A 24,211-nucleotide genomic window follows, 5' to 3' on the forward strand; every position below is an offset into this window, starting at 1 on the left:
CTCAATACTTTTTTTACACGTTTCGGTTCTTGGCTCAGTTGATTCTACAAGTTTTTAAAAAATTTAAACTAATAGCTATTAAAAAATAATTTTATATAGAACTACTGATTTAATGGAAAAACAAAAATTGACAATTTGCAGATTTATCATTTTATCCACATTGCTCTCACACATCTCATTTACCCTTTATACAGCGTTCTGTTTCGTGTTCGCATCGCATTTGACATATCGATATCGGCCACGGCGATCTAAAACCACGAAGGAAGACGAGAAAGAGAGAGAGAGAGAGAGAGCGAGCGAGCGAGCGTGTATCATGGCGAGCGTACTGCGGGCGGTGCGGACCTTGGGTGTTGCGTCTCCACTGCCCACCCGGACCTTCCTCCGGGTGGCCGCGGCGGGCTCCTGGCAACCTCCGCCTCGCCAGACTCGCAGGCAGAAATATTCAGGTAAAATCGAGGGAACAAACGGCTGAAGTTTGACGACGACGGCTTTATCATTGCGAACCCACGTGGTTTTCCTTCCATCTCCGAATCACGGCTAAGTGTCGACGGTAAATTCGGTATTTCGGGTCATTTTGTGCTTCAAATTGCGTCATCGCCCCCCATTGCATCATGGTTTGTGCTCCATCCCAGGACACGCGTCGTGCTGAGTGCGCACGGGTTGGTTTAGCGTGACCACTTACCAACCGTGCCGTGAGCGAGGTCGACATGCGCGGAGGCTTCAAGTTCAATTGGCGTCTATTTATTACGAACGCTTGGAGAAGCTAAAGTGAGAAGATTAAATGATATAAGGCAGAAAAGAGAGGAAGTAGAGAGACAAAGGAGGGAAGTTTGAGGTGAATTAGGACTCATGCGTACATGGAGTACATGCGTGTATATAATAAAGCAGGAGTGTCTGTCTGTCCGTCCGTCCACTTCCTCAATTTTGCCTTTTGGGGCGAGCCCCTCCAAACTTTCTGTGGAACCTTTTGGGGTCCTAGCGGGTGTCCTAAGGTGGTTTCATAAATTTCTCAACACAATTATGATTTTGAGTTTCCACCCGTACGAAGCTGCTCTCTCTCCGCATGTAAACTCATTCCTGGGTTTTGCATTAGCAGTTTCACCATTTACCACACGTGGAAACATTTGCTGGTTCGGTAATACCTCAGTACTATTGTGTGTTTGCGTTTCCACCCGAACGACGCCGCCGATCTTTCTCCGCGTGTGAACACGTTCGCGGCTTCGGTAATTTCTCAATGCAATTGGGATTCTCGGTTTCCACCTGTTCGATTCCGCCGTTTTTCGCTCACGTTCGCGGATTCGGCATTTGCAGTTTCGCCAACGACCACATATAGAAACATTACCCACCTCCTGGTAGTCAGTTGAGATTTTTTTTTTTTTTTTTTACCAAAGTCATTCACGAACTTGTGGTCCATGCCGGACGTTCCATTTAAGGTGGCACAGGAATGTGGAATTTATTGGTTCATGATTTGGCCGCATTGTCTGTTTGCGTTTCACCACTCGAAGGTGCAACACGTACCACGTGTCCTACACGTCCCTGCATGTGTCCTAAAGTGGGTGGGAGGTTTCATAAAATTTCTCAAAATTTTTTTTTGAGATTTTGTCGTTCCCACCTATGTGTATCACGGGTACCTTGCTGGTACCTAATAAATAGATGGTCCCAAAGTGCTCTGTCGCCGTATGACCTTACATGCACATGTAGTATCGCATCAGCGAGGTACCTTGCTCGTATAAACCCTTATTGAAGGCTCATTGACAGCAATTTGCATCAATTGACATCTGGACAACATAAATGGATGTCTGTATCTATCTATAATTCCAGTAATCTCTGTGTGTGTGTGTGTGTATGTGTGTATGTCTGTGTGTTTGTCTGTGACCGCTGTTTCTCGACAACCACGGGTCCGATATACTTGAAACTTGCCAGGTATATTGCTGGGGACCCGAGGATGTGCCTTTTCAAGGTTTCATATTAATCGGACAAGTAGTTACCGAGCTATGTCCAAAAAACGATTCAACCAATCAGAGAGCAGCGAGTTATCACGTGTGCCGAACGTGGCGAACAGACTCTGCCTCGGACGGCACATTTGAGAGCGTATTCATTTATTTCACGTTGGCAAACTATGTTGCCGCTATGTTGGCGTTAAACTATGTTTTAAAACTAATTAAAACTAATTTGCGATTCTTTCGCTTTCCTGCGCGTTTGTGCACGCTATGGCGATTTCTTTACCAAACTCCGCAAGCCGTTCGCTTTGGACCAAACCATTTCATGTAAATAGAGGGGGGGGATTGTCACCGTACTCGCAAGCCGTTCGCTTTGGACCAAACCATTTCATGTAAATAGAGGGGGGGGATATAATTTTAGATATAGATATAGTACGGGCATGCCCTAGTACTATTTAAATGTAGGATGAAGGGTTTCATACTGAAAGGATAGTCTAGGCCTAGAGGTGGGCACACTACTCGCCTTTGAGCTGTCCTGTCTGGTCTGGGTTTGAATCTCGGCCCAGCTATAAAACGCCAAATTGGTGTTCTGCATGCAGGGCAAGACGCCAACGTGTGTGCAGTCCATCGGAAGGTCTTTAAGCCGGAGGACTGTCTACCAGCATTGGTCTTTGGGTGATGTTGAAGTTCCCACGGTGTGTTTTGTGAAGAGTAGGCAAGTTGAAAACCTTTGAGTATAGAAAATATATTAGGAAATTACATGAGCCTTAACTTTGTATTCAAAAAGCAAATTGTAAAAGTTTTATTGTTGCTCGACATATTAAATTATCGAGTGCTCGTAATATCTACTTACCACAAATAAAATATCCAGAAAACAGTTTGTGGATCCAGTTACATTAATGCAGATTGTGGATCCACAATCACCATGAGTTACATCAATGGGATTTACAAGAAACTACAATAACAGTTACAAATGAGTGAATATGTGAAATTAGGTTTCATCACTTTGTTCTCTTGCTTGAAAGTCAGAGTGGGTTCAGAATGGCGCCAAAAAAGCAAATTTTAACAGAACGGCGTTGAAGATCCAAACCCTACAAGAAGGCCAAACTATGAAGAAAATATCGGAAAAGCTGAAGATTTCCTGCAATGGTGTGAGGTACACTTTGCAATGCCTGAAATAAACTGGCTCGGTAAACGACAAGGAAAAATTAGAACGGCACTCGGTGGAGCGCACACCTCCGCCAGGCTGAACAGTTTGTTTTGAATCCCACTGATAGGCCAGATCTGGATTCGGACCTGAACCAAAATCTAATCGGCTTGTGCTTGTCACCTACCCAACCCATCCACCAAGTTTATTCATAACTCGTCCACCAAGTTTATTCATAACTCGTCCATAACTTTTTGAGATATCGTGTTATATATCGCTTTTGGCTCCGTCTCTCAATGGTGAAGAATCATTTAAGAAAGTTTTTTTTTTTTAAATCCTCATGTCCGGATCTGGATTTTCACCAAAATCGAATCTATTTTTCCTTGTCATACACCCAACCTATCTACCAAGCGTCATCTAAATATGTCCACAACATTTTGAGCTATCCTGTTTACAAACAAACAGACAGGGATGAAAACATAACCTTCAATGCCAGGTGTAAAAAGGCCAGGAAGACCCAGAAGAACCTCCCCAAGGCAAGACAAACACTTGAGGTTGCTCGGCTTGCGTGATAGAAAAAAATTAATTCAGCATCCGACAAATTAAAGGAGAGCAGGCCTGAACATTAACATCTCGTGTGCTCAGAAAGCCGATTGCAGTGGGTCTCCGTGGCAGAGTTGCAGCAAGGAAACCACTGCCGGGACCACAGAACAAGATGAAAAGTTTGAAATTTGGAAGGCAACACCAAGATTGGGTGACTAAAAAAAAAAAAAACCACCTTTAGAGGCCATTTTTCTGAACTGAACCATGGAATCAGGTACTCTGGTCTAATGAATCGAAGTTTGTACTCTGTGACTGTCTGGGGTTGTATTTCAGCTTAGCTTTCGGTGTCAGAGAACTTGGTAAAATTATTGAGACATTAAAAAAGAGAAGTACAAGCACATACTGCAGCACCAAGTAGTTCCGAGTGGAAAGCGTTTAATGGGAAGAGGATTCATTTTCCAACAACATTATGATCCAAAGCACACTTCTTATAGAGTAAAACAGTATTTGGTTAACAAGGTTAAAGCTGGTCTCCTCCAAGTGTTAGAATTGCCAACCCAGAGACCAGATACGAGTCCCATCGATGCCACATTGGATTAACTGGAAACAGAGAAGAAGAAGATGAAGAAGAGAAACCCAACTAACCTTACATAACTATGGAATGTACTGCAGGATATTTGGCACAATATTCCTGTAAAAATAATATTGTACATATATGTGCTGGCCCGATGGCCGAGAGGTGCGCACTGTAAGCTGCACCTGTAAGCTTTCTCATGTGGTTCAAATCCTGAATACCAACCCAGCTATAAACTGTCCGCCTAGTGTTTCACGGGCAGGGTGATTCATAAATGTGTGTGCCAACCCTCGGATGACAGACTGGGCATCCCATCTGCCGGTATAAGTCGGTGGCCATTAAATACCCCCACGGTGTCCTTCGTGAAGTGTAGGCGAGCTATCGCGGGCTCCCTCAGCAAATTCCAAATTCCTGCCCTGACTTGATAAATGTGTCCAAATGTCTCTTTTATGTGTCCGCTGGGTCTTCAGGCGCTAGTTCTGGCACAAAACGAAAATTGCAGGTACCACCAGACCGAGCATCTGAGTCGCTGGCAGTTGCCGAGGAGAAAGGTCCACAGACCGGTGGCCATTCCCTCTTCGCAGTTGACCGGTCCATAAAATTGTGAATGAAACGATCTTCTCGGTATTGGATGTTGTCCAATCCCACGGAGATGTAGGGGGCCGTTGCTCTGCTGAGCTCATGCATAATTGGCGGAGTCCATGCAACTGTTAGGCAGAAGAGCCTTTATATATATCCATGATCCATGAGATCCATAAGTTGAGAATGGAGTTGAGGAGTTTGAATGGAAGATGGAAGAGGGCAGTGGAAGGGGAGAGGAATGGGCTTGAGGTGTTGACGAAGCATGTGAGGATGAGGTTGGTGAAGTTGAAGAGAGTGGAAAGGATAAAGAGGTGAAGAAAGGAGAGGAAGAGAAAGAGGTTCTTTGAGAAGCCTTTTCAGTTTATGAAGGATCTGTTGGAACCGTCTCGATTTGGTGTACTGAAGGTACCGAAGGAAGAGTTGGAAGGTCACCTGCGTGTCACGTATGTAGACACAAGGAGGAACGAAGTGGTGGAGGACATCGAAGGATTGGTGAGACCGACAGAGCCAGGTGTTCCATTTTATTTGTCAGCGCCAAAGATGTCTGAGATTAGGGCAGTTTTGAGGAAGGCATGGGCGGCATCGGCTCCAGGACCAAGTGCAGTGCCATACAAGGTGTTTAAGAGTTGTGAAGGCATCAGGCAGTATCTGTGGAAGGGTTTGAAGGTGGTATGGAGGCAAGGAGTGGTGCCCAGTCAATGGACTAGGGTGGAAGGAGTTTATATTCCAAAGCAGGAGGAGGCTGTGACACTGGAGCAGTTTAGACCAATATCATTGCTCGATGTAGATTGGAAGATATTGTCTTTGCAGCACGGCTCTCAGGCTTCATCAGAGAGAATGGTTTTGTGCATGGTTCTGTGCAGAAGGCAGGAATACCAGAATCACCAGGATGCATTGAACACTCGGCAATGGTCTGGCAAGTGTTACAGGAGGCAAAGGGATTTTTTGATGGCATATTATGATCAGTTTTGGATGCGGTTTGCGACACAGTCCTATGTAACAGAGTGGCAGAAGTTGGAAGTGGGGATCCCGATGGGATGTACGATCTCCCCTATTTTGTTTGTGCTGGTTATGGAGTTGTTGATATGTGCGGTGAGTGGACATGGGAAAGAAGTGGAGCTAGCCCCTGGTCAGAGGTTGCCAGCAATGTTTGCTTTCATGGATGACCTGACAGTTGTCCAACAGTCCGCTGATGCAGCAGTAGAGGTACTGGGACGACTGGAAAGGTTGATGCGGTGGGCAAGAATGGGATTTAAAGCAAGAAAGTCGAGGAGTGTGGTAGTGAGATGAGAAGTGGTGGATAACATGCACAGATTTTAGCTGGGAGGGGAGGTGGTTCCATCATCTTCGAGGCCCCTGTGAAGAGTTTGGGAAGATGGTGTACAGTGTAGTTGAATGATGTGGGAAGAGTGGAGGAGGTCAGAAACAAGATTTTGAGAGGTTTGAAGAGGATTGATGGATGTGGTTTGCCAGGTAAGTTGAAGGTATGGTGTTTGAAGTTTGGATTGATGCCACGAGTATTGTGACCATAGATGGTTTATGATATTGCGAATGGGCATGTAGAGAGGATGGAGATTGTGGTGAGCGGGTTTGTGAGGAGGTGGTTGGGAGTGCCACGCTGTTTGACGAACATTGCCTTTTATGGTCAGGGTGGAAAACTCCAGTTTCCCTTGACATCATTAACCGAGGAGTTTAAGGTGCTGAGGGTGCGGGAGTTCATGATGTTGCGGGATTCAAGTGATGCAGTGGTAAAGAATGCTCTCCCAGTGAAGAAGGGAAGTCGGAAGTGGAATGCAAGAGCAAAGGTGGACGAGATGGAGGAGCGGTTGCAACAGGAGGAGGTCATGGGGATGGTACAGCATGGGAAACATGGCTTGGGGTGGATGAAGCATGAGCGATGGGGAAAGGCATGTGTGAAAGAGAGGACGAAGATGGTTGAGAGGGAGGTGAGAAGAAAGGAAGAGGAGTGGAGATATGTGAAAGCAGTCGGTCAGGCACAGCAAGGTGCTTGGACTAGGTGGAAAGGTGTGCGGGTGAGGATGTTGAAGTGGCAAGAGATTTGGAGGATGGAGCCAATATTGTTGAATTTCCTGTTGCAGGCAACGTATGATGAGCTTCTGTCACCAGTAAACTTGAGATTGTGGGGGTTGTTGCAGGAGGAGAGATGTTATTTGTGTGGAGGTGTGGGAACGGTGCAGCATGCACTGAGTGCATGTTCAGTAGCATTGGCAGCAGGACAATACAGGTGGCGACATGATCAGGTGCTGGCGGTGGTGCTGCAGATGGTGCAACAAGAGGTGCTGACGTCGAGAGAGAGAAGAGTGGAGAAGGAGACTGATGGGGGAGAGGTGTGGTTTGTCAAAGAAGGCCAAGTGGTAAGAGGTGGAAAGAGGAGGAGGTGGAAAGCAAGAGGGCTGTCAGATGCTTGTGATTGGCAGGTGGTGGCAGACCTAAAGCCACAATTGGTATTCCCAGAGAAGATCTGTATGACAAGGTTGTGGCCTGACATTGTCATTTGGTCAGGTGCAACAAGACAGGTCATCTAAGGGAATTGTCTACCTTGGGAAGAGAACATGGAGGAGGTGCACGAGAGGAAGAGAGGAAAGTACAGTGAGCTAGAGGCAGAGTGCCAGGAGAAGGGTTGGCGAGTTTCTTGTCAGCCATTTGAGGTGGGGTGTAGAGGCTATATTGGCAATTCCTTTTCTGCATTTCTTGCTCGGCTTGGAGTGTGTGGGACAGAAAGAAGGAGGATGTGTGACAAGGTGGTCCAGATTTCCTTGAAAGGCTCATTTTGGATATGGAGGAAGTTTATGGAGGCACGTTGAACGGTGCAGGTTGATTGTGGTTTGTGTTTTTTTGTTACTATTATTATTTCTTATTTTGTGTATGTGAATGAGTGAGTGGGTGAGGGTGTGTGTTTTTGCAGGAATTAATTTTTGCATGAGTGTGTGTTTTTGTATGTTGAGTGGTGTATGTTGTAAGGGTAGGTGGTTGGTTGGTGTTGTGTGTGTATGTATTTGTATGAATGATCTGGTGTGTTTGTTGGTGAGTGGTGAAGGGTATAAAGGTGGGTGTTTGAGTGTTCCACCATGTTTGTTTGGTGCTGTGGATTCTGGATTCTGGATGTGGAGGTGTTGTTGTTGTAGTCTGCATTCGCATTGGCTGGGGTTGGGGGTATGTATGCATCCGGGTGTCGTTGCTGCATGTGGATGTGTATGTGCCCTTGCTGGCCCACCTTAGCTGACCGTATCGAGGTTGAAGGGCCGAAACAGGATGATGCTGAGGACCTCGACTGAGGACCCGGTCAGTGCAGCACACTTGTGACGTAGGTGACGTAGGTGTGTTTTGAACTTATATATACAGTCATACCCCGTTTTACGCCATTTCGACCTACGTCAAATCCGACTTTATGCCACTCTTCTAGAGTAAATTTCAGTTCAGCGAACGTCATTATGTGCGACTTTACGTCACTCCTACATCATCATCTCCTTTATCTCGAAGGAGGAGAAGACCATGCCAGGCTACAAAGTCGTGAAGGAGCGGCTAACGCGAATGCTTGGGGGTAATTGCACCGGCGACTTCAAGCTGAAGCCACTTTTGGTGTATCATGTGTGTGAGCATGAGGATGAGCTTTAGGCGCAAATGAGGAATTGAATGAAATTGTTTGTGGATGAACTGGCGCAAATGAGGCATTGGTCGAGAATGGTTGTGTGTGTGAGAATCTGGTTATCGTTGAACTTGGTGAAATGAGGAAATGGTCTGGGATGACCGGAGAAAGTGTATGAGTGGTGTATTGAGGACATGTGTAATGGTGTTGAGTGATTGACTTGCATGGGGTGCAAGTGGATAAATGGAGAGAATACTTGGTGTGTGGGAATAAATGGTGTGTGGAGTGAGTAGTGTGGATTGAGTGGTGTGGAGTGCATGGTGCGAAGGAGTGGATGGGGGAGGATGGACCCCTTCACGAATACCCGGGGAGGATAGTTTAAAGTTAGGTAGAGGGAGTAGGTAAATTGTTTGGAAATTGACATCTGTGGTGCAGGGAGTAGCAAGTTGTTGTTGATGCATATCCTTGTAAAGAACCGATCGACGTGTGCATGTGCACATGTGCATGGATTTGCAAATGCCTGCCTGTACGTCGTCGTTTCTGCGTATATCGCATCGTCCAAAAATAAAGAAGCAATCAACTTCGGCCGCTTGAGGAAAGACGGGACACGCCTACGACTTGGAGGCGAGCGTCGATCCCCGGGGCGGCCGGGTTCACGGAACCCTGAGCTCGTTCGTTCGTCACAGACGACACGACACGACCACCGGTGAAACTGCTCGGACACGTTGGGTAAAGCACGCCGTGGTGAAGCGGGCCGCGGAGCCACTCGGCACACAAGCCAGCTCACGGTCGACACGTCCGTGCCGGTCACCCCGTTCGAGGAGAAGACCCGACCGATAGAAAACAACGGAGGGACTCCCGACGGGGAGCGGCAAAGATTCAGGGCGAAGCCGCAGCCTCATCCAGTTATTTACTCTAGTTTTACGAATTACGGTGTTTGTCTTCATTTTAAGGCATTTTTAAGAATTTCGCCCGGTTTACGTCAAAAACCGAGTTACATCACGGCTTATGGAACTAATTAATGGCGTAGGCCGGGGTATTACTGTATATATATATTGTCACATCCCTGGAGTTAAGACCCCTGGGTGACGGATGTCCGAAACGAGCTTTACTCCGAGGCATATACCTAACCTGGCAGTAGTGACACGTGCGGGAAAGTTTGAAGTCTTACCTGATCGGATGGCCGACATGGGGTTAATTTGAGCCCCATAGACACGGAAATACTACACTGTTGAAAACGCAAGAAATAATGCATTTATTAAAAATAATTGTAAACAAATAAAATGAATGTGAGGTAAAAACTATTTCCTAACTTGAAACGTCTCCATTCAGACTCGTATACAGACAAGGGGAAAAGATAAATAAAAAATAACTTTCCTTCCTGTAGGGCTGACCGTCCGCTCTGGCCCAAAGTGCGTCGAGGGCACGTTGGTCGTTGCTGCCGGTGTAGCCGCTTGTGCGGGACGTGCCCTGATAATGGCGCAGAAACCGTGCATCAGAAAACGCCCAGGCATGAGCAGGCACTCAACCAGCCCTTCCTCACTTCCACTGCCAAGCGCAATGTGGCCCCAGCTCCCCCGAAAGACACAACAGTCTAACGACACTCCCGTCCTCCAACGTTGCAAAAACTCCACAATACTCCGAAGGTTCTCTGCATGAGCGTGCACAAGAGGAGCGACCGTCCACCACGCAGCCAGGACCAGAAGAAGAAACCAAGATGGCGAGACGGCGTCTTTTTCCTTCAGCTCTCGAATGTTCGACGCTGACGTCACACTCTGTCCAATCACCGAGCACTATTCTATCTTCCATCACTCCGACCAATCGCGAAGCTCGGGGCGAGGTCTCCTCGTCATGAGTCATTGGGGGGGGTGGAGTCTAGTCTCTGTTCGGGAATGTACGGATAATACATTTATTTTATATAGCGCTTTTCAAGAAGCCCAAAGACGCTTAAATTACATCAGGGTTTCCTTGCCGATCGGCAAATGCTGTTTCTGTCGGCCCTGGCAGCGTCGTGAGCGAATTGAGTCATTTGTTATAGTTGTTGTTTGGTGGGATTTTTAATTGTAATAAAGATGGAGGGAAGATCACAGGGGGCAAATTACACACTGGGTGATTAATCTTTACACCCCAGAACTAGTTAACACAAAAGCCACGACCCTTATGGCGACATTCAAACACTCTTAAACTGAATATTCACCCTGTTTATGTACATCGAAATGGCTTCTTCTTCTTCGCTTCACACGCTCCATACTAAAACCTAAAAACACTCTGAACTTTCTTAAGGTATTCCATGCCTACCCCCACAAACGTAACAATATATATATGAATATATATATTGTTGCGTATCTCTCCGTCGGCCTTTTTCCCCTCAAGAAGGGGGGATTAATCCCCTTGTTCGCGACTGACCGACGTGAATCCTGGGGTCCCAACGCTCCTCCCGGTCGGGAGCAGCCAGGGTATTTGGTCTACAAAAAGTCCCAAGGACCTGAGTGCCACTCCTCCCACCAGCAAGGGAGGGACTCCCGCTCGAACCCCGGTTTCAGATGTTATGATTGCCGAGCGGTGTTAGCAACACGACGTTCGAGCCATTACCACAGACTAAACCCGATTCTTTAACGTTGGCCAAATTGTGCCACCGGTGTCCAATGGAGAAATCACAAAGACGAACGGATGTGAAGAAGAAGAAGGCAAAAGGTAGGAAATACAAATATAATTTATTACTACTATTTATGTACAATCAAAAGAAACCAAGGAAGGAGGAAGGTTAATAAAATAAAGGCAGAAAGAGGGACGGACCAGAAGGACACAGAGCAATTTCTAGCTTATACAGACGTATACCCAGGGACAAGACACACAGAACAAACTCACGTACACGAATGGGGAAATTGCAGAGTGGATTGGCTGGAGGGATCAGAAGGTTCAGGTGGGACCACAAAGCCTGGAAGGTTCAGCAGGACGCACAGCAAGCAGGTCCTCTCCGGGCTAGGAGCGAGCAGGGCGGCGGCAGCACACGTATCTCGTCCTTCCTCGACATGCCTCCGGCTCTTTTGTCATCTGCTCCGGTCCTCTCTCAATCGTCTGATGCGCCTCTCTCCCTCCAATCCTCCTTTTGCACCACCTTCTTTGTATCTCTGGCTGTATCTCTCTTGCGCGATCGTCGCACGCTTGTCTCATACCTTCAGCGCGGGTGTGACACGCCCTCGTCGGTTTCGGTCCCGCCCTCCCCCATGCTCTGTTTCGTGACCTTCCATGGCAATGCCCCGGGCTTGTCTCCTTATTTGGGTATGGCGCCGAACGGCGTGCCCCTCGTGGCGAGCCACGGGCTTGTTTCCTTATTTGGGCATGGGGCTGAACAGCCCCGCCCCTCGTGGCGCGCCCTGGGCTTGCCTCTTCCCGGCGACCCCGCCCCTCCTGTTCAAACAGAGCACGGAGCACATATTCACTACAGCAGCGAAATGAGAGGGCGGAGGGCGCGCACCCCACGCTTTTCAAACTGCTTTACCCAGAGATGGAGAGTTTGGCTGGGAAATGTAATTATTGAAGGGGAGCTATTCTTATTTGATTCGGTGCAATGGAGTGTCAACTAATGGAAGACACAGCCTTTAACTAACATAGAATAAGGGAATAACTATTTAGAGGTTCTAAAATTTGCTAGGTGTATGCGGTGAATTAACTAAGGGGACGACCATTGATCTTGGTTCTTAAAGGACGTATTTACAACAATCATGACACTTACACAGGGTGATATTTTACAACTATTCTCAAATCCACAACACTGCACCCTCTTCCTCCTAGGCACGTACTCGGGCCTATAAAACTTTAGCTTAATGTGGCACGTAGGTGTAATTCCCTCTACATTTAACCTGACCCTGAGTGCGACAGTTTTAAAACACAAATAAGTATGTCCCTCTGCTGCATTGCACCCTATCTAACAGTTTCACACCCACAGCTAACCGAATTGCGGAATTAATTTGAAAACTAAACATTTACGGTGGGGGAGCATTATTTACATTGACATTATTTGACTATTTTCAAAACGCAACCCAGGTGTGATTTTTCTTTTGGGGAAACAAAAAAAAAAAGAAATTCCTGTTGGGAGGGAGGAGACAGCACGCATTGCATTGATGCACCAGCACCAATACACCAAAGCACCAATCACCAAAAGCACCAAAAGCACAATTCGGTGCAACAGTCATCACAGTTCGTAATAAAAAACACACAAGACAACAACTGGTGGTGGTCTTCCTCTTCGCTGCTGGGCCGATGTTCTTCCTGATGTTTTCTTTCTATTCTTTGCTGGCGGCCTATTTGCAATAATAAAGACAAGCACAGAACGTGTCCATTGTGTTTTATTTATGGCCCACAGGGCCGACTATGAGTGGTTCACCTGTATGGCATAGGTGCCATGTTACCAAGGACCGCCAGCAAGATCTCGGGCCATCATGGCCGGTTCCAGCAGAGGGGCCATGCCCCAACCCGTGGGGTCCATGAGTGGTGCTCAGCCAAAGGCATGTGGTCCATTAGTGGTGCATCGATGGAGGCAGCTGGTTGCGGGGGTTCTGGCACACAAAGGCGGACTCCCGCACGCTCCCCTCGGTGCCCAGAGAGCACAGTCCTCGGGTGGGAGACAGGTGAGCGAGGGGTAAGGTCACAAGGGTACACATCAAAACAGGCAATTCAGAACGAGGTGCGTACGGAGAGCGAAGTGAGAAAGCTCGTCCCTACCGTACGCCCCCCTCCCCCCCCCCACATGTGACCTACACTACCCTTGCCCTTACCCCATATGTACACAAAAAAAATCTACACATTTACAAATTCGTCGCTACCGTCACGTCTTCCCCAAATTTCCCCTGTACCAAATTCGTCACCACAATCCCTCTAATCCAAATTTTTCATCATCAATCCTCATAAGGAGGGAGAGATGGAACAACAAGCACAATGTCGCACCCACGTCATGATGCGTCTCACAATCCAAAACATTTGCACAAAAATAATAAAAACCAACCATGGCATGGTGCGGAGCTTTGTCACCTCAGGTGAGTGGATGCGGATGGTGCGAGGAGATTTCAATCCTAACTATCTTCTAAATGACATTAACACACTTTACACTACCCGGGGTCTTTCCCTGCCAATCCATTGGCCAACTTACTCTATGCGGTTTTAAGAACCAAATTCCCATTGACCATGACCAAACTGTGGTGCTTCATCAATTTGGGGTCTCACTCCCCCGATTCAACTCCCTGTGCCTTTGCACAATTTCCGGGCTGAGTCGTGTTGCTCTCCCAGCAGGTCTACCCACCTGCACACCTCCACCACTGTAGTTGCCTCCGAGCTTACCTGTTCCTCACCCTACCTATCTAACTGGGGAAGGCCCTCTGGCGCTCTCCCCACTCGGTGCCCTCTCTGGCACTAGGCTACCCGGGTCCGTCCTCCGGATCCTCGGGCCCCATCCACAACTCTAACGGCTCCCAGAGCCCACCTGCGGCCTCACCTGGCCGACATCCTAACAGTGGTGGAGTGCCCATTCAACTACACATACTAACAGGCCACACGCCCAGCCATTTCCACGTCACTAATGCACCCATCCAAACACCATTCTTCCACCACGCACCACAGATGCCAATATCCAACCACAATTTACCTACTCCCTCCACCTAACTCTTAAACTACCCTCCCCGGGTATTCGTGATGGGGTCCATCGCTCCCCCATTCACACCTTCGCACCATCCACTCCACTCCACAGTTTCCACCTTACTCACTCCATACCATCCATTCCATACTCCATATATTCCATACTCCATGTATTCCCCACAACCATTCTCACCTGGGTTTGCACACCTGTGCAATCACTCCTACTGGTGCTTCCTGCACCCTCCTTCCTCCCTGGACCATTTGGTCAACACAACACACAATCACGATTACTCACTCATACACTGCTCCATACACTTTCCATTCTCAAAACCATTGCCTCAGGCACCCAGATTTTCCCACGCTCACACACACATCTCTCCCGAGCATTGCCCCGCAATTCCTCATTTGCTCGATATCACTACTCACACATACGGCATCATCTGATCTACCTGGTTTCCCGCTAAAACTCGCGCTCCCCGTCGCCCCTTACATTATTGCGCTCCCTAGTCATTATAATCCAGCTACCCTCTCTATGTCCCTGACTACCTGTCCAATGTTGCTACTTAACCTTACCGTTACCTATGGTCATTTCTCTAGATCCCTACACATTATCCAAACCCTCCCGGGCTAGTTTTCACTGCCACAAACCCCATAAACCTATAGCTCCTTTGCCCCCGCTTGTGAGGGATGGCAGAGTTGCCATCCCATCACATCGGGTATGTCTCACTATCAATTTCGCTCATCAAATTCCAACCAATCAAAAATTTGCCAATCACTGCCAATCCTTCTACCAATCATCAAATTTCTTGCCAATCATCAAATTTTGCTTTTCCAATTCACTACTGCTATCACCCTCACACGTCTACTCACTTGACCCTCTCGGTGCGCCAATTCATTTCCAAAGCTCGGCTTCGCAAAGCCGAGCAATGAATGCGGGTTGTTCATCTCCCGCGGTTGGATCCGTCCGGCACTTGGTTCAGGGAAGGTTTACTCGGGCCGAGATTCCATGCACCATCTCGGCACGGAGCCGTCCGATGGCCCGATCTTGCCCTGCCTGGACATCTCAACCACCAGGGGTCGCCATGACGACCCTTCCTACCGGGCCGCCCGTTCCGCCTAGCGGAGCACGGACGCGACCGTTCAGAGCGAGGCCCGGCATGGATCGCGTACGGCGGTTCTTTCGAAACCGCCGTGTTTACGATCCCCGCTGGTTCCCGCTGCACACAAAGCCCGGCACGAACCGAGGGCTCGCTTCGGCTACAAGTCGATCTAACCGCTATCCCGTTTAGCGTCGATGCTCCACTTGCATGCTCACACCCCGCGTTCCGTTCCTTGCTCACACATCCAGCTGTCTCCATGCTCTCCGTCATTGCACCTTCTCTTACACACCCCCCCCTGTACACTCATCGACTTCGTCACACACCTGACCACCGCACACCTTAGCTCACACTCGTCGTTCGCACACCTCACCAACACACCTCTTCGCGCCCCCTCCTCGGTCACATCCTCTGTGACAACCACGGGTGTGCTCCCCTCCGCACACCCAATCACGTGCTCCACTACCAACTCAAGCATGCATTCCCACACGCGCTCGACCATTCCAGGTGTGCATCCTTTCATTCCAGGTGTACATCCTTCCATTCCAGGTGTGCATCCTCTCTCACCTGCCACAACCAACTCGTGCTCCGTGTCAATCTCACTATTTTCACCACCACACTCGGTCGCGCATTCACCCTTACTCTCGACAGCGCACTCTGTACTCATGCACTCCTCCGTTACACACCTTTTTCGCGTTTCCTCTTGCGCACACACTCTCCCGTTACACCCTCTGTAACACTCCCCACAGGTGTGCAGTCTTTCGTTACATCCCCTGTAACACTCCCCATCTGGCGCTTCCATGTGCCCCCCCGCACACGCGCTACGACCAACTCACTCTTGACGGCACACTCACTCCTCGGCGTGCACTTTTTCCTCACACACCCCATAGTCGGACCTCCTCGCACACCTCCTTCACACTCGGTACCTGTCGCACACTTCACCAGCGGCCTCTCACGAACACCCGGGTCTAAATCAACCCCCAAGCCGACTGAATCTCCCCTCACACCATATACATTTCCTAGTATACCGCCACTCACCTCGGCACCTCGTTGCTCCTCCTCCGCCACCTGCAAACTCTTTATTTGGTTAGTGAGCACATCATCATGATTTGAACACAGACCTTGCACATATTCCATCACCTCCTCCTTTATCTCTCTCTTAGTTTCCCTCCGTCTCTTCGTAATTTCACTCACCCCCTCTTCCACATCCTCTAACTTTTTCTTCACCTCTTTCATTTCCCGGTGCGCCCCCTCAATTTCTTCCTCTAAGGCCACCTTAGTCGTCTCTATGTGCGTCCTCACCTCCCTTTCTTTTGTCTCCATTGCCTCTGTTGCCTCGTCCAACCTCTTTGTCAACCCTCATGTACCATCCGACATTCCCTCTTTGTCGCTATAAGTTCGTTCTTTATCTCCTTCTGCGTCGCCTTCAACCCCCCGATTACCGCAGTGTTCTTCTCCACCTGCTCCACTAATTCCTTTTGTCCCACTGTCAGCTGCTCTACTCCCCGTGTCAGGTCCTCTATGCCCCCCTCTAACCTAGCCGTATTATACCTCACCTCTTTCTCCATACGCTCCTCACCTCGCCTTACCTCCTCGCGTACCCCCGAGACCACCTCGCTCACACCTCGTCTGATCTCCTCCCCTATTTCTCCCATCTCTTTGGTAGATGCTGCCCTCATCTGTTCCAACTCATTCCTCTGGGCTTCCAATTTGGTTTCTAACCCGATTTTCACCTCCTCTATCTGATTTCCCATCTGTTTAATTTCCCGGGCAGATTGCTCCCCTATTTCCCGCAATTTGCCTTCCATTGTGTTTTCTAACCCCCCTAACCCATTTTTCACCCCCTCCATCTGGTTCTCCTGGGCAGCCATTCTATTTTCCAATCCCCTTAACCCCTCCTTCATTTCCCCGATTTGGTTACCCACGTCATTCAGTTGGCCCCCCAATTTACCTGCTAGCCCTTCCAACCTGTTGTCTATCCCCTCAAATTTATTGTCTAGCCCCGCAAATTTATTGTCTAAACCCTCAAATTTGTTGTCTAAACCCTCAAATTTGTTGTCTAAACCCCCAAATTTAGCTTCTAGCCCCCCGATTTGATTTCCCATGTCTGTTTTTAATCCCCCGATTTGATTTTCTAATCGCTTCCCCATTCTGTTTTCCAATCCTCCAATTTGGTTTCCCATGTCATTCCTCATTGCTCCAATTTGGCCTCCCAGCCCCCTGTTCTCTTCCATGAAGGCCTGCATTTGCAGCATGAATAGGTCCCAGTCAATTGGCGCCGCGGGTGCGGCTGTCGCAACCACGTGCGAGCCGCCATTTTGTGCCTTTACAACCAAGTGCGCGAGGGCGCCATCTTGTGCACCTGATACCCCCGCAACCACATCTTCATTGCTCTCCTCCTCCCTCTCCTCCATATACATTTCCCTGGGGTCCTGGGTTACCCCTAACCCCTCTTCTAATTCCCCCACCGGCATCCTGTCGCCTTGATCATCCATGGCGCGATTTTCAAATTTGGAATTTAAAATTAAATTTTGGCGCTCAAAATTTTGAGCGCGCTATTCGCGCTTCAGGTCCGGATCCCACTCCTGACACCAATTTGTTGCGGATCTCTCCGTCGGCCTTTTTCCCCTAAAGAAGGGGGGATTAATCCCCTTGTTCGCGACTGACCGACGTGAGTCCTGGGGGTCCCAACGCTCCTCCCGGTCGGGAGCAGCCAGGGTATTTGGTCTACAAAAAGTCCCAAGGACCTGAGTGCCACTCCTGACCGCGAGCAAGGGAGGGACTCCCACTCGAACCCCGGTTTCAGATGTTATGATTGCCGAGCGGTGTTGGCAACACGACGTTCGAGCCATTACCACAGACTAAACCCGATTCTTTAACGTTGGCCAAATCGTGCCACCGGTGTCCAATGGAGAAATCACAAAGACAAACGGATTTGAAGAAGAAGAAGGCAAAAGGTAGGAAATACAAATATAATTTATTACTACTATTATGTACAATCAAAAGAAACCAAGGAAGGGGGAAGGATAATAAAATAAAGGCAGAAAGAGGGACGGACCAGAAGGACACAGAGCAATTTCTAGCTTATACAGACTTGCTTATACAGACTCCCGCAAGCCGCCACCCAGGGACAAGACACACAGAACAAACTCACGTACACGAATGGGGAAATTGCAGAGTGGATTGGCTGGAGGGATCAGAAGGTTCAGGTGGGACCACAAAGCCTGGAAGGTTGAGCAGGGCGCACAGCAAGCAGGTCCTCTCCGGGCTAGGAGCGAGCAGGGCGTCAGCAGCACATGTATCTTGTCCTTACTCGACACGCCTCCGGCTCTTTTGTCATCTGCTCCGGTCCTCTCTCAATCGTCTGACGCGCCTCTCTCCCTCCAATCCTCCTTTTGCACCACCTTCTTTGTATCTCTGACTGTATCTCTCTTGCGCGATCGTCGCACGCTTGTCTCATACCTTCAGCGCGGGTGTGACACGCCCTCGTCGGTTTCGGTCCCGCCCTCCCCCGTGCTCTGTTTCGTGACCTTACATGGCAATGCCCCGGGCTCGTCTCCTTATTTGGGCATGGCGCCGAACGGCGCGCCCCTCGTGGCGAGCCACGGGCTTGTTTCCTTATTTGGGCATGGGGCTAAACAGCCCCGCCCCTCGTGGCGCGCCCTCGGCTTGCCTCTTTCCGGCGACCCCGCCCCTCCTGTTCAAACAGCACGGAGCACATATTCACTATAGCAGCGAAATGAGAGGGCGCGCACCCCACGCTTGTGAAACTGCTTTACCCAGAGATGGAGAGTTTGGCTGGGAAATGTAATTATTGAAGGGGAGCTATTCTTATTTGATTCGGTGCAATGGAGTGTCAACTAATGGAAGACACAGCCTTTAACTAACATAGAATAAGGGAATAACTATTTAGAGGTTCTAAAATTTGCTAGGTGTATGCGGTGAATTAACTAAGGGGACGACCATTGATCTTGGTTCTTAAAGGAGGTATTTACAACAATCATGACACTTACACAGGGTGATATTTTACAACAATTCTCAAATCCACAACAATATATATATATATAAAATGAATCCATCTTGAGTTCTCCAACCTTTAATGAGCAAAATAAATAACTGCTCGACGGCAGCATCACTGACAACCGTACATCCACTGGCCTTTCTCAAGAATAAAGAAAAACAATTATACAGTATATATATATTGTTACGGTTTTTAGAACCTTCACTAGTAAATTTTAGTAAATGTATCCCTTATAAATGTCCCCCTGTAAGTATTCCCATCAATTGGCTGGTTAAAGATCGCACCCTAGTTAGTCCATGAACAACACGTAGCGAACCATAAGCCTCTCTGTAGTTATCCCATTATTATGTGTTTCAGGTAAGGCTCTATTCCCAATAGTTTGACTCTACGTTGCATTAATCAAATAAGATAGGCCCTTTCAATTTCCCCAATCATCTCCGCTCTTCAAAGTCCCTTTCAAAAGTGGCGGGAGTGGTTTTCTATCCCGCAAGCCGCCATAAGCCACGAGGCCAAGCTTGGCAAAGAAGGGGGAGGAGTCGGCCGGGCGCCCAGAGCAAGGCGTGGCCACCTTACCAGCCAACCGGGGCAGAGGTGAGACAACTCATAGGCGTGCCCTCGGAGCCCGCGGCTTGATACGGCCACGAGCGATAAAGGCGGGCGCGGGGGACTGCTTATGGAGATGAGTGATCCAGCCGAACCGAGAAGAGAGAGAGAGAGAGACGTGGGGGTGCTCGCATTGCGGCAATAGTTCGAGACCCTCTAGGGCCCTATTGTCGCCGGTTGTTGAGACGCGAAGCTGCCGGCCGCTGTTCGCTTCGAGCCCGGAGCGTGAACCTGGAGTGAACCTCAACGCTGTGCCGCTGCCCGGACCTGCCAGCCCCTTACCATCTGCCTGGACCATTCTCTCCCTGGCGCATCCTTACCATCTGCCTGGACCATTCGCTCCCTGGCGCATCCCTACCATTGCCATTCTCCTTGTCTTGTAAGTCTGTGGTCCTGTTTGTTGTCTGGGGTATATTATAAGACTGTTTTAAGGCTTGCCCTGTGTATCTTCTTCTTCTTCGTCCTGTATATTACTTTCGTTTCTCTTCCTTTGGTTTTTTGTACATAATTAATAAATGTCTGTTATTTGTTATATTTGGTTTCTTCTTTCTCATCCGATCGCTTTCGTGATTTCTTTCGATTGAGTACCTGTGGCATGATTTGGCCAACGCCTTATAATCGGGTTTAGTCCCTTGATAACGTCCCGGGTCGCAGCTCGCTTCGCTCGGCGCAATCCAATCACGCTGCGGCCCGGGTGGGAGTATTTCCTCGCTTACGGCCGGTGGTAGTACTTAGGTATTAAGACAAATTGGGCTTACAACCCTACTTACCAACGACCGGAAGTGACGTCATACCCCCAGGACCGGTCGGACGGCCAGCTTAACAGGACTAGGGGATTAACCCCCCATTGCTAACGGGAGTTCCGTCCCCCGGATCCGTAACAATTTTTTTTATTTTTTTTATTTTTTTTTAAACCACTCCACCTATGTACATCAAGTAAGCAAACCAAATGTCTCGCTCTTCCTCCCCATCCTGCTTCAGCAATGCGAAAGACACAACAACAAAATGGCATCTCCCCTGTGGCTTCGTTCTTCAGCACAGAATCTGTCCCATCACAAGGAACTGGAAAGCAATTGGAAGATCAATCAATTTCACAGGACCAGGAACAATTGACAGGTCAGCTCTCCATCTGTCGGTGTGTGTGTCTGTATCTTGTACACAGTCGATTTTTCGCCGTTGTTTCATCGATCATTTAAAATGCGAGTTATATATTTAAATAACGAGTTAATCGCAGATTTTGTGGCTGAAGGTTTATTTGATAATGAGGAAATACATGAACATATTTGATTATTCAAGCCAGACTTGGGTTGAGCTTCTTACGTGAGTGCCGTCTGATCTTCCCTAAAAAGAGAATGCACGAGAAGATTCACCATTTGTACCCAATGAGATTGTCTCATATTATGGGCGGGCAGGATAATCGATAGGTATGGGTACTCGTCTCCGAGCTGTCTCTTCCGGGTTTGAATCCCGACCCAGCTATGAAATATCATCCTGGTGTTTCGCACGCAGGGCTATTAAATAATTTGTGTGACGTCCGTCGGATGGACGTGGAGCCGGGTATCCCGTCTGCCGGCACTGGTCATTGATGGATGTTAAAGAGCCCACAGTGTCTTTCTCAAAGAGTAGGCAAGTTATCACCAGCACCCTGAACAAATTGCAAATCCCTGCCCAAATCACCTTCAGCCGAACATCAGGCCTCGCTATAGCTGCTTCGTGCAAAAACGTTTCCCGGCTAACCCCAAAATAAAAGGAGCTTGGAATCATTGGTGACATTAAAGTAGTTTTTTCGGTTGTAGTTGCAGGAAACTGCTTCGGATTATTTGTTTATTGAATTTTTTTTTCGTTTTTTTTGCCATTAATTGCCTTCGTTGTAACGATTTCTTGTTCTTTACGGTGTGACCTACAGGAGAGGAGTCCACATATGAATTTCAGGCTGAAACTAGAAGACTGTTGGACATCGTTGCCAAATCTTTGTACTCAGACAGAGAGGTATATTTCACGTTCACCTGCCCAGGATACTTGGTTCGAGAATCATGCTGTGTTTATATATGTAGATACATACACTACCTTGGCTTGACTCGCTACGCTCACCTCACCACGCGTCGTTACAGAGGAAAGGGCTTGTTTTAACTGAGGATAATGACTGTACCTGAGTTGCTGTGTTGTCATGATTGTCACCAATCATAATACAAACAATTATTTTGCACAATTTTATTTGTAATGTTTGAGATATTATATTTTTATAAGCAATTTAGGTTGAAAAATATATATATATATATATATTTATACATGTATGTATATTTATTTTTGCTTAATCATCATTTGTTACTTTTTCGCTCGCCTAAACTTTAGTCCCATGAGATTATGTGATCGAGCAGTGTTCATGGGTCAGTCAGTCAGTCAGTCAGTCAGTCAGTGAGTGAGTGAGTCCGTAAACACTTTTTTTTTTTTAAATACAAAGTCGAGGCTCGTGTAAGAGTTGACACATAGAACGTATAATAAAGGGAGTGGGAGACAAAAGGGGGAGAGAGAGGGAAGAACATCAACAGTAGGGAATAGGGATATTGGGAGATCTGTGGAAGGGAGAGGGCTGGGGCGGAGGTACACAGGATAAACAAGATGGACACTACAGGGACTTTAAGGAAAGAAAACGGAATTTGAAGGAGGTGTGGTCGGAAACACTTCAGTCATTATCGCTTGAGCCAAACACACGATGTTGACGAAACTTGGCCACAAGCTTCCTATTTGATGCCTAACGAAGGTTTATTGACCGCATGAAAATCTGCATTCAATAAGGGGGTCTATGGGTGTGGGAAGTTTGCCCCCCCCCCCCCCCCCAAATAGATATTTTCTCTCATCTCCGAAACTACACACACTATTTCGATGAAACTTGACCACTACCTTCATCGCCCGTGATGTACCAAATTTTGTTCACGGCATTAAAAATATCAGGGTCCAAGGGAGTCTAAATGCGGTTTGAGTGACTGCTGCGCCTGATCCAGGTGATCTTCACAACCCACGGTCCGATTTTTTTTTTTTCTTACAGGTAATATTTTTCCTGTCATTTTCTTTACTCTTATAGGTCTTTGTCCGTGAGCTCGTGTCCAATGCCAGCGATGCTTTGGAGAGACGGCGGAGATCCAAGCTTACCGGAGGGCAACTTGATCAGACAGAAACGACTTCCCTGGAAGTCCATCTGACCACCGACCGTCACGATAATACTCTCACAATACAGGTGTGCCTGAAGATGGGATGTTTGTCATTGCTTTCTTCAACTTTTCTTGGCTTTGTGTCTATTGTGAAAACCTATTCTGTTTCTGGCTGAAGATGTTTGCAAGATTAGCATGAGAGACCATCTGTGGTGTTTATGCTTAAGGGAGGGCCTGTTTGATAGTGAAGAAAGGAGGTTTGAAGGAGGACAAAATGAATGTCTGGGACACGAGTAGGGAAGGATGGGGGTGAGAGTATTGGGGGTGAGGAGGGGGTTGGGGGGGGGGGGGGGGTGAGGTCAAAGGGATTTGATCTCCACCATTTTTGGAAAAAGCCCCCTAAGGTGGCCAGAGACATTATGTTTTCCGGTTGTCCGTTCCTCTGTACAGGATTAAACCTCGTTTTTCTTTGCAACCACATGTCCGATTGAGGCAAAACATTCAGGGTAGGAGCAACACCCATGCACAATGCTTTTGTGATAATTGTGACGTCATTGGTCACATAGTATGGCAGCCATCTTGGATTAAATGCAAATAATTTAAAAAGTTTTCTCGGAAACCACTGAATGGAAAAATTTTAAACTTGGCACATCGTCAAGTACTCCCAATGAAGAACAAAAGCATGATAATGATGACATCATCGGTGAAGTGGCATACCAGCGATAAATGCTTTAATTGAATGCCTTTTCCTAAAAAAAAATTTAAAGTGCATGATCTCTGACCCATTTGTATTAAAATATTAAATTTATGATATCATAGGTCACAAGGTTTAGCAGCCATATTGGATTGAAGGAAAATATTAAATAATTATATCTCTGAAACCGCTTACCCTATTGATGCGAAATTTTACAAATGCAATCTAACTCCATTGTTGAATATAGTTTGAAAACAATGATGCTGTCGGTCACGTGGTTTGGCTGCCATCTTGGATAGAAAAACAAACCTTTTCCGATCAAGACAAAACTTCACAAACATGATCCCCTACCCATACATTTTTTTTTAATGGGATATTGCCCACCACAAAGCCAGAGGGCCACTCAAGGTGAGGGTGACACAAAGAAAACAAAAGCCGAACAACCAGCCCCTTGGATTGAAACAAGACAAATGTAGAAAGTTTTCTCTTCACAGAACAAAAATGGCTGGGAGGGGTGAGCTAGTCTGCTATGAGACAACAGTGCCTCCACCCCCATTTTTGGTAGACTGCCGACCAAGGCTAACGAGCTCAACCCACCTGGGTTTGAGATCAGAGTTGTCCTT

The 24,211-nt window shown here is 47.8% G+C and overlaps 1 protein-coding gene across 1 annotated transcript in view; it reads left to right on the top strand.

The window, feature by feature from the left end:
* Positions 1-219: 219 nt before the first annotated feature.
* Positions 220-24,211, top strand: part of TRAP1 (TNF receptor associated protein 1) — a gene marked incomplete in the record, with an annotated part of 44,126 nt that continues 20,134 nt past the window's right edge. Inside the window, 4 exon segments of the mRNA XM_078777922.1 lie at positions 220-446; positions 20,727-20,861; positions 21,652-21,734; positions 22,828-22,980. Coding sequence (XP_078634048.1) covers positions 314-446; positions 20,727-20,861; positions 21,652-21,734; positions 22,828-22,980 — 504 coding nt within the window.

This window comes from Myxine glutinosa, chromosome 5, assembly GCF_964187855.1.
Source record: "Myxine glutinosa chromosome 5, kmMyxGlut1.1, whole genome shotgun sequence".
Lineage (NCBI taxonomy): Eukaryota > Metazoa > Chordata > Myxini > Myxiniformes > Myxinidae > Myxine > Myxine glutinosa.